The sequence below is a fragment of the Podarcis erhardii genome (assembly GCF_964252035.2).
Source record: "Podarcis erhardii genome assembly, chromosome: 6".
Lineage (NCBI taxonomy): Eukaryota > Metazoa > Chordata > Lepidosauria > Squamata > Lacertidae > Podarcis > Podarcis erhardii.
The window spans coordinates 5,420,831-5,431,631 of NC_138510.1; the positions used below are offsets into that span (position 1 = coordinate 5,420,831).

The 10,801-nt window shown below is 49.0% G+C and overlaps 1 protein-coding gene across 9 annotated transcripts in view; it reads left to right on the plus strand.

Annotated features, from left to right (window-relative positions):
• LOC309344915 (tyrosine-protein phosphatase non-receptor type substrate 1-like) overlaps positions 1-8,806 on the plus strand; it is a 124,529-nt gene extending 115,723 nt beyond the window's left edge. For all 9 annotated transcript variants that reach the window (XM_081867824.1, XM_081867821.1, XM_081867826.1 and 6 more), the window contains one exon: positions 5,580-8,806. In XM_081867824.1, the coding sequence (XP_081723950.1) occupies positions 5,580-5,837 (258 nt within the window). In that variant the 3' untranslated portion in view covers positions 5,838-8,806. The remainder of the gene's footprint in view (positions 1-5,579) is intronic.
• The last annotated feature ends 1,995 nt before the right edge of the window (positions 8,807-10,801 follow it).

The window sequence follows — 10,801 nt, forward strand, 5'->3', positions numbered from 1 at the left end:
TGAATCCCTCACTAAAATTCATCAACTCTTTAGTGCTCATTTATTCTAATTTATCCTAATTCACACTTTATCCTAATATGAGAGCACATAATAATATAGTGCATGATAATGACATCCACTGTATCCTAATCTGCCCATTTTCGCATGGCATTTTGCTGACATACACACTTTCGCAAAGCAGTCTTCACTGGTGATAGATATTTCTATACACCCTTTCCCCCAAATATCGTTATGCAGGGGTTTTTGGGGGGGTTTTTGGTTGGAGGAATGCATCGCAAAATTTGAAGAGAAGTGTGACTTTCACAGGATAGATGCCTTTCATTGTGCTTGCGTTTCAGGAAGTGCAAGATTAGGGAGGTTCGCATTGACATGCAAACCAATCTGAATTCCTCTGCTTCACCCCCAGCCTCAGAGGAGGGCTAGGTGTGTTCTGAAGTTCACTGTCCAAGAGACTCAGGCCACTGTGAGGCGCAAGAAACCAGGGCAAGAAAACTGAGTGCCCCAGAATTCTCTGCCAAGCACAGGGGTTCTATGTTGAACCAGCTGGTATGAGAATATTCCCTGAAGGTTTCATATTTTTAAAAACTTTGAATCCACTTTCCAAAAAGGTCTCCTTCTGAGTAGGCTAGAGTAAAACCATCACCCTTTTCCTATAGCGATCACAGGCTTATAGGGTTAGAATCATAGAGTGGTAGAGTTTAAAGGGACTTTTCTAGTCCAACTCACTGCAATGCAAAAAATCTCAGCTGAAGTATCCCTGTCTGAATGCTGTTTAAAAATCTCTAATGAAGGACAGTCCACCAGCTTTGAAGAGAGTCCATTCCTATATCCATTTAAGTCATCGTGCCAGCAGAATGGTTTTCGCTTCCTCTCCTCCTCCCTCCCCCAAAAATCTGGCCTGGGGAACGGTTCCTCCAACCTTCCAGAGCAGATTTGAGCGAGGGATGGAGGCACCAGAAGAGAGGAGAGGGAAAGGAGGTTCTATTGGCCTTTTACTTGTGCAATGGGATTGTAACCCACCCTGAGGCCTTAGGGTGAAGGATGCACAAACAATAATAATGTTACACAATCTCCGAGGGGTGAGAAACCCAGGGATTCTGGGCGCTTGACCAGGTTTGGTGTCTTTGGAATGAAGGTCAAGAGTAGACTGCAGTGTCTTTTGGACATATGGTTTTATTTACCATATGAGTGTCTGGAGGTGGCTGGAGGGTGGATGGTGGCTAACAGATTGAGGTTGAATCCTGGCAAGACAGAAGTACTGTTTTGGGGGCACAGGAGGCGGGCAGGTGTGGAGGACTCCCTGGTCCTGAATGGGATAACTGTGCCCCTGAAGGACTAGTTGTGCAGCCTGGGAGTCATTTTGGACTCACAGCTGTCCATGGAGGCACAGGTCAATTCTGTGTCCAGGGCAGCTGTCTACCAGTTCCATCTGGTATACAAACGGAGACCCTCCCTGCCCGCAGACTGTCTCACCAGAGTGGTGCATGCTCTGGTTATCTCTCGCTTGGACTACTGCAATGCACTCTACGTGGGGCTACCTTTGGAGGTGACCCGGAAACTACAATTAATACAGAATACGGCAGCTAGACTGGTGACTGAGAGTGGCCGCCGAGACTACATAACACCAGTCCTGAAAGACCTACATGGGCTCCCAGTACGTTTCTGGGCACAATTCAAAGTGTTGGTGCTGACCTTTAAAGCCCTAAACGGCCTCAGCCCAGTATACCTGAAGGAGCGTCTCCACTCCCAACGTTCAGCCAGTTCCAGTTCCGAGGGCCTTCTGGCGGTTCCCTCACTGTGAGAAGTGAAGTTACAGGGAACCAGGCAGAGGGCCTTCTCGGTAGTGCCACCCACCCTGTAGAATGCCCTCCCACCAGATTTCAAAGGAAAAAGCAACTACCAGACTTTTAGAAGACATCTGAAGGCAGCCCTGTTTGTTGTTGTTGTTTAGTCGTTTAGTCGTGTCCGACTCTTTGTGACCCCATGGACCAGAGCACGCCAGGCACTCCTGTCTTCCACTGCCTCCCGCAGTTTGGTCAAACTCATGCTGGTAGCTTCGAGAACACTGTCCCACCATCTTGTCCTCTGTCGTCCTCTTCTCCTTGTGCCCTCCATCTTTCCCAACATCAGGGCCTTTTCCAGGGAGTCTTCTCTTCTCATGAGGGGGCCAAAGTATTGGAGCCTCAGCTTCACGATCTGTCCTTCCAGTGAGCACTCAGGGCTGATTTCCTTAGGGAATCTTTTAATATCTGAAGGACTATTGTATTTTAATATTTTGTTGGAAGCCGCCCAGAGTGTATGGGGAAACTGGTGTCTCCACCTGGCAGCTAAGTGATGTGAAGGCACCTCTTTGCCCATCACTCAGTTGTCGCTCTTGCAAGCCAGCTCATTCTTTTGGGATGCTGATGACGACACTTAAGTGGCCAGCAAAGGTCATTTTCTTACGAAGAAACCTCTCCGACTAGCTCAGCAAACTCCACTTGTCAGATTCTAACCTCACTGGGTACAGGACCCCATGACAAAGAAGGTACTCAGGGCATCATCCAGAATGGCACCCAAAAAAACCCCTACAATAACAACCCATAGCACAATCAGGAAAGGGTTTTCCAAAAAAGCAGGGTTTGAGAGGAGGTCCTGCCTGCCGTTACATGGCAGAACCCCTGTTTTTATTTGCAAAAAGCCTCCAGCTCAGTCCTTGGGTTTTCTAGTTAAAGAATTTCAGGTAAAACACCTGCCAGGAACCTGATACCACTCAAAACAACCTTTATTGGCTTGGTGGATTATTTCTCCGACTCTGGCAGCTTCGTCCCTCCATTGGCTTGTTTGCTGGAATTTGTACCTTTGTGATTCTTTTCACGGTGCTTCAGTGTCCCTGCATCTGTATCCTGTACTTCCAAGGCAAAATTTGCACTCCCACCCCCTGGGCAATAAGGACTAGAACCCTGCTTTGTCTGCGGCGGAGTCTCTCCCCCGCCGCCTTACAACAGGGATTGTAACAATCGCCCTTGAAGACTTGCTGACGGCCACCCTTTTCTGTTGTTGACGTTCTTGTTTGTTTCCTTCGCAAAATAATCACAAAGTGTCGCTCCCTTCTGAAAAGGCCCAGCTGCACGGCAGCCAGGCGAGGGCTTATTTTTAGAGGCCCCCTTTTGTGTGGCGCGATTGTGCGATTTCGCTGAGCAAACCAGGCCCCCTCCGCCCTGCGCGTGGCTGTTTTTCTTCCAGCCTCGTAGCTGCTCACGTACGTACGCAGCTGCCTTTGCATCGGGAAGATGTCATTCCTTTGGGACAATGGGAGAAGTGATGTCTATAGCTTCATCTAGGCTGCCAAAAAACCCCAAACCCAGTCTAATGCTCACATTGCTCTGTGTGTGTGTGTGTGTGTGTGTGTGTGTGTGTGTGTGTGTGTTTAATTATTATTCTGAATTCATAGCAGCTGTTCTCGCATCTCCCAGCACCCCCAGTAAGCTTCCTTTTATTTATTTTTCCTTTGGAGCCAGTCTTGCAAAAACAACAGATCACATGGTGAAATTGTTCCCGAGCCGAAGCATTTTCAGTCCACAGGTGGGGGGGGGCGGGCAGGCATGTGGTGCTGCCCCTTTGGAGAAGGGATGGGGGAGAAATCCCTGCACATAGATATCTAGCTGGTCAGAGAGGAGGCTAAACCGGGAGGCCGTCCCCTACATCTCTAGTCAAGAAAAAGCACATTCCGCCACTCCGCAAATTGCTTTGTTAAGTATTTAAAAAGTGGCTCACGCAGCCTAAATTGAATCAGACGGTATGAAACTAATTTCGCCATTCCGTTAATTAGTTTGTTAATTTTTTTTTGAAAAAAGGCTTACGGACTCTTAAACAATTAAGCAATTAAAACAAATAAACCTGCTGAATTGAAAGTTATTGATACCTATTAAATTAAGACAGATAGAGATGGATAGGGCTTCAGAAAATACTCTGCCCCACTGTGAACCTGGCCTGGCAGCAGTGGTGGCACAGCCCGGGACCCTGAGCGGGCGAGGGCAGGGTGGCTCAGAAACATCAGCACAAACCATCTGGCATTCCCACTGCTGCTCTAGAACCCCATTGACCTGCCACTGCCTGCCTCCCCCTGGCCACTGCAACGGGCAAGCATGAAGGCAGCAGCTGCAGTGGCAGGGCAGCCAGACGCAGAGGAGGACAAGGTGGGAGACAGCATCTAGTGTTTCGCCTGAAGCAGCAAAATGGCCTGGACCAGCCCCGGTCTCACCATCCTAGTAGATGGTAGATGCCAGGCTGCCAGGTCTTCAGAGTTACTCTGCTCGCCAGCCGCTCCTGGTATTGGTCACTGCCAGAAACAGGATGCCAGACGAGAAGGACTTTTTGACCTGATAGGAAGTGGCTGCATTGTGGATCAGACCTTTGGTCCATCTAGGCTGGTATTGCCTTCCCTGGCTGGCAGCAGCTCTCCAGCTGTTTGAGGAAGGGAATCTTCCCCAGCACTTCTTGGAGATGCCAGGGATTTAACGACGACAATTATAATAATTATAATTTTAATACTTACACCCTGCCCATCTGACTGGGTTGCCCCAGCCACTCTAAGACATATAAAAACATACCGTAATTAAACATTAAAAACCTCCCAACAGAGGGCTGCCTTCAGGTGCCTTCTAAAGGTTGTATAGGTACTTATCTCCTTGACATCTGATGGGAGGATGTTCCACAGGGAGGGCGCCACCACCAAGTAGGCCCTCTGCCTGGTTACCTGTAATTTGACTTCTTGCAATGAAGGAACTGCCCAAAGGTGGTGGACTTCTGTGTCTGGGCTTAGCGATGCGGGTGGAGACGCTCCTTCCGGTATACAGGGCCAAGGCCATTTAGGGCTTTCAAGGTCAGCACCAACACTTTGAATTTTGCTCAGAAACGTACTGAAAGCCAATGTAGGTCTTTCAGGACCAGTGTTATGTGGTCCTGGCAGCCACTCCCAGTCACCAGTTTAGCTGCCGCATTCTGGATTAGTGTAGTTTCCAGGTCACCTTCAAAGGTAGCCCCATGTAGAGCACATTGCAGTAGTCCAAGCGGGAGATAACCAGAGCATGCACCACTATGGTGAGACAGTCTGCGGGCAGGGAGGGTCTCCGTTTGTATACCAGATGGAACTGGTAGACAGCTGCCCTGGACACAGAATTGACCTGCGCCTCCATGGACAGCTGTGTGTCCAAAATAACTCCCAGGCTGCTCACCTGGTCCTTCAGGGGCACAGTTATCCCATTCAGGACCAGGGAGTCCTCCACACCTGCCCACCTCCTGTACCCCCAAAACAGTACTTCTGTCTTGTTGGGATCCAACCTCAATCTGTGAGCCGCCATCTGTCCTCCAACTGCCTCCAGACACTCACACAGGACAATCACTGCCTTCACTGGTTCCAATGTAAAGGAGAGGTAGAGCTGGGTATCATCCAAAACAGTGCTTCTGTCTTTGGACCTGAGATCTTCTGCCTGCAAAGCAAGATGCTCTGCAATGGCGCTGTGGCAGGTTCCCATGGTCCCGCGGGCCTTTTCTCGTGCTTCCTTACTGACTTCTCCCTCTCCTTCCTGCCTCCTCAGGAGCCTGATCCCAACAACGTCACCTATGCAGACTTGAACTTCGAAAAGACGCCCAAGAAGAGCCCCCAACAGGTGGTTGAGATCAGCCAGCAGTCTGAATACGCCAGCATCCAGACTGTCCCGCCAGCGCCCAACGACGAGAATGTTACCTATGCAGATTTGGACATGGTCCACCTAAGCAAAGCTCCCAAGAGACCTGCCCCACAGCCGGAGGAAACCAGCTCAGAATACGCCAGCGTACAGGTTCGGGGCAAATGATCCCTGGCTGCTGCCGTCGGCTCTCTGTGGCTTGCCGGCCCTCTTGCGGGGTTGTCGGAGACCTCCCTTGCTGGGGTTGGATCCTTGGCCTTGTCTCCAGACTGGGTCTCAACTGAGGAGCAGTGGGATTTGCCTGCCAAGGAGCGGTTCCTGCAGTTTCTTTGAGTGGAACTTAATGTACGTAGCCAAGGTCAAGGAGGAAACTAATTGGTGCTACACACAATTGCATCCTGGTACTTGGGCTAGTTCATGGCGCCTCTTCATCCCCTGGTTATCAGGTGGACAGGAGGTGCCTAGACCAACTAAGGATCTAACACAGCTTTTATCACTGGGACCATAACTCTCTTCTTTCGATTCATCCAAACACATCACACGGAGCAAGTGGCGAGTTGTCACCTTGGAGGCAGGCGGGCCTCTCTCTTCAGCTTTGGCCAGCTAAAGGCCTTCTCTCCACTTCCTTCTGGGACAACCAAACCCTCTCAGATGCCACCTTGAGAAGCTTTTCTTTTCCCCCACGGGGACTGAACAAAACCAAGTTGGCAGCCCCAGCTAGCTCTGTGGGGTGGGAAGAAGCAAGTGGACGCTACCCACATCAAGACTTGGTGGTCCTTAGGAGAAGGAAACACCCACTTCCCCAGGTCCCCCTGGGAAGAGGAGGAAAAAGAAGCCTGCTTTCTTGCTCATGGTGGCATCTGATTCACTTTGTATCTCTCTAGTCCACAGATGTATTTCCCTCCCTCTCCCCCTGACAGTACGTCTTGGGACAGTGCCTCTTGGAGATACAGCAGCTTGTTCTGGGCTAGCAGTTGCCAATCTGGTGTCCTCACGATGTTTCAGACTATGACTCCCATCACCTGTTGATCTTGGTGGAGGTTGCCGTCCAAACACATCTGGTGGCACCAGGCTGGTGGAGGCTGTTCCATGACAATCCATCCATCTTTGCCTAACCCCAGGGGCCGATCTCTGGCAAAGCCAAATCTGTAGAATGCATTTTAGGTGTGTCAATCTGCTCCTCATTTTTATTTCTTTTTAATCCGCCTTTTTTATTTCATCCCTACGTGTGTCTAGAATTGGGGAGGGGTGACCTCGGACGTGTCTTGCAGCCTCTGTGATAGGCCTTAGGAAATACGAAGCCACGTTGAAGAATCTTGTCCACTCCCGTCTCTGCCATGTTCTGCTTGGTTCCTCAGCTGACCCTTCCCAGATTTGGCTAAGTAGAGGCAGCAACCTTCACAACAGAACTAAGGCCTGCAGGAGGTGTGAGAGAGATGTGTGTGCGCTTCTGAAAGCTGATTCTTGCCACCGCCGCCACTGTTGCGTGGTTCGAGAAGAGAGAGCTTCCAAGCCAGCCATTCTCCATTCTGGCAGATTTCCATCCGCTTGTATCTTTCCTGCACAGCCACACCCTAACACAACACAAACACACTCACAAGCCCAACCTGCTACTCTTCTTAGGCTCCATCGTGGCTCGTTTTTCTTGCGGCCATTTTGGTTTCGTTATCATTGTTGTTTTGCACAGTTCACAAATGTGCAGTAGCCCAAGCAAACATTGGGGGGCCCCACCCCAGGACCACAGGGGAACAGCAGCGAGTGATTATGGGGCAATGACTGTTGACAGAGGAGAGGAAAGGTGGTTTTGGGTGGATGCCAACAGAGTGGCTTAGCTGGGCCGATGCCCCCACGGGGGCGCGGGTGGGGCAAAACTTCTCACGAGGCTACTAAAACAGGCAGCTCATTGCAAGTTTAGAGTTTACACCTTTTGGCAGCCCAGATAGCTCCCGCCCTCCCCATGATCTCACTGCCCGCCATGCCAAGGGAACCTCCTCTTGCCTTTCAGTCTTTCCTTCTTGGCCGAATCCATGCTGTTGTCCTCCCTTCCTCTGGTGGTCTTGCTCACTTTTCTTTCCGAAAGAGCCTTTGGGGCAGGGTTGGGGGAGCACTTGGGATAAGGAATAGCACCTCTCTGCCCCCATGGGAAGTAGGGCTGCCCCCAACCCACCCTGCCCGAAACACCGTCGTACCACCTGTGTTGACTGTTCAGCATTATAACTGTTTACTCCTTTTAGAACTAAAAAAAAAACCGAGAAAAAAATACCAGTATTTGTGTGTGTTCTTTGTAAGTGGGTGTAGTACTGTGTACTTAGCACTAGTGTGACAAGCACAAAAGCAAAGTTTAAAAAGGGATAAAGTGCTGGGGAAGAGAGAGGGGGGTCTCTTAAAACTTGTCCTCTCCCCCATGGTGACTTGACCCACCATAACCTACCCTGTGTGACTCCTGCTGCCAGTAACCAAAATTCCTCTTCTTGTTTTTATTTTATTTTATTTGTGGCTCTGTGTTCCTTTTAAAACAAAACAAAAAACTAAGGCAATTTAGGAACTAACTGGCACTCTGTGGAAATAGAAGGAAGTGGGGGAACGAGAACAGGAGGCGAGGGTTGCAGAGAAGTGACGTCTTCCAAATTATCTACTGCAGATCTTCCACCTTAAGTTTGACCCAAGCGGATCGCGAGATCCAGCATGAAGGCAATCGAAACTCGGAAGAGTTTAGCCCGATTTGCTAATTCTTCAGCAAGATGAGCAAATCTCGATGGGTTTCACATTGTAAAGACACAGGGCAGGCCTCTCTTGTCACTTCCGTGTCTCAAAAATGTGCCAGTGTCTTCTGGTGGAGACACAAAGTGGAGCCATCCAGGAGCACCTTCTCCTTTTTCCAGAAGGTGTCTGTTCACAATGACGCTTCAGGACATGGGAGCAACTCCTCCTTGGGTCAGTAAAGCAGGAATGGGTGATAATTGTGACCCTCCTGATGCACTTGGATTCAAAACTCCCATCAGCCCCATCCAACATGGCCAGTGGGCTGATGGGAGTTGCAGCCCAGAAGCAATGGAAGGACCACAGTTTCCTTCACCCTTGCTCAAAATAAATGTGTGATGGGAAGAGTTTTGGGAAACTGATGACATTGCGCTTAATTATTATTATTTTTTTTTAAAAATGCCAGTAGGCACTTGTATTGCTAATATGAGAAAGGGGAGGTATGAGTGTGGTTTGGGCAGAAACGGTTCTGGGAACGGCAAGCCATAGTGGCATCTCACCCTTCTGAGGTCAGAAAGACAAGTCCTTTTGGCCTCATTCTCTTGGGTCCTTCCTATACCATGCATAAGGACGTTGAGGCCAAAGCCAATGGTTCAGGAGGCAAACAGCCGCTGTCCAAAATGGCGGTCACATGTTCACAACTCTCCTCTCCCTCGGTAACTTCCCCTCCAACTTAAGACCTGTCCTGACATCGCGATGCTCTATGGTTCCTCACATCATTGGCTGCTGCAAGATGCAGGTTGCCATGACACCAGGATGTTCGTAAGCTAGCTGGATGTTATTTGGGGAGGAAAGAAGACCTCTGGCTGCCATTTTTGGCTTCCACAGCTTCTCCTGACATTTACTTTGGTCCTTAGTCAAGGCAGAAATGTCATAACAGCTTCTCGGTTCCTCTGTTTCCAAACACTCCGCTGCCACCCTCCTCTTCAGCGGTGTCGGATGGGAATGTGTAGAAGTTCAATGGTACCCTAGCTTGGGAGATGGAATGCCAAGAGCTTCAGCCCATAGTAGGAGGCTACAAACCACTCTATTGAGCCTAGTCTCTTGGCCCTGGTTTTGCAGGGAGGAAAATGGGACCAGGAAAAGAAAGAAAGAAGAAAAATGAAGCCGTATTGGGATATATTTGTTGTGGATCAAAAAAATTATAGGTGACTGTTTGTATGAATTGCACCTTAAGTTCGTTTGGGTTTTTTGTTGTTTGTTTTTGTTTTTCGCTTGCAAGATATTTTTGTAATAAAAGCATTCAAAGTTCTGCACCAACCACGCGTGTGTGTCAGTGGTGATAATAGAACTGGCTTCGGGCGGGTTGGTCTTCTGGGCAAAATATCAGATGTCTCTGGCTCTCTTGTTGGGGAAACAGAAAGCTAGTACTTGAGGAAAGTCCAGTATTGGTGGCCCACCCAAATACTTGAAGGCAGCAATTAAATATGAAAATAGCTGGTGTTGCAAAAAAGGAAGGGGAAAAATCTGTCCAAGCACGAAGCAATAATTATCAAAAGAGGTAATCTACAATCACACGGGACTGTTATTAGGAATGGAAAGTCCAATTCCCAGATTGTTCTTCATGCTGAAGGAGAACAATAATTCTAATTATTATTGTATGGACTTTGGCGACAGCTGTGTTAGAGCGCGGCGTAATCATTTGACTACCAGCCATTGCTGTCATGGAACGCACAGTGGTTTGAGTTGGAGCTGTGCCTTGGTTACCCAACCACCCAAAAAAAAATAATGCAATTTTGATTTGAGTCTTTTTGAAATGCGCTTATACAAAAGCTTTACATAATTGTAGATTGCATCTGTTTGCATAATTACTGGCTTATGAACTGATAGATTTTTGCATTGCAGGTTATTTTCATATTTTGTTATGCATACGACGCCAGCCAACCCGACGCAACTTTTCCAACTTTCAGCAATTAGCAGTGTGAAGGCAGGTCCCTGCCCCTTGGAGCTTAGGGGTCTGTATTTTGACAGTGGGCAAAGACAACTCATCAAGAGGCAGAGACTAGGAGTGGGGAGAGGCAAGAAAGACGAACGAGGATTGAATGCGTACAGAGATGCAGTCTGGGCCTTGCTGTGCAAGGAGACGAGGTGAATCATGGGGAAAAGGTTCAAGGGAGGATCTGAAAAGGGAGGGAGGCAGAGGAGCACCGTGAAGATGTCCTGGATGGGATTTCCAGGAATAAGAGAAAGCAAGGAGGCATTGGGTAACACCATCCCAGAGACCACAAGGCAGCTCTTGTTGTGATCCCTTGTGCCCTTTGGCCTCATCTTGTGTTGACTCAGTTGTGGCCATTCTTGAACTGATGACTACAGTCATACCTCATGTTACGTCCACTTCGTGTTACGTTCTTTCAGGTTACGTCCCGTGGCAA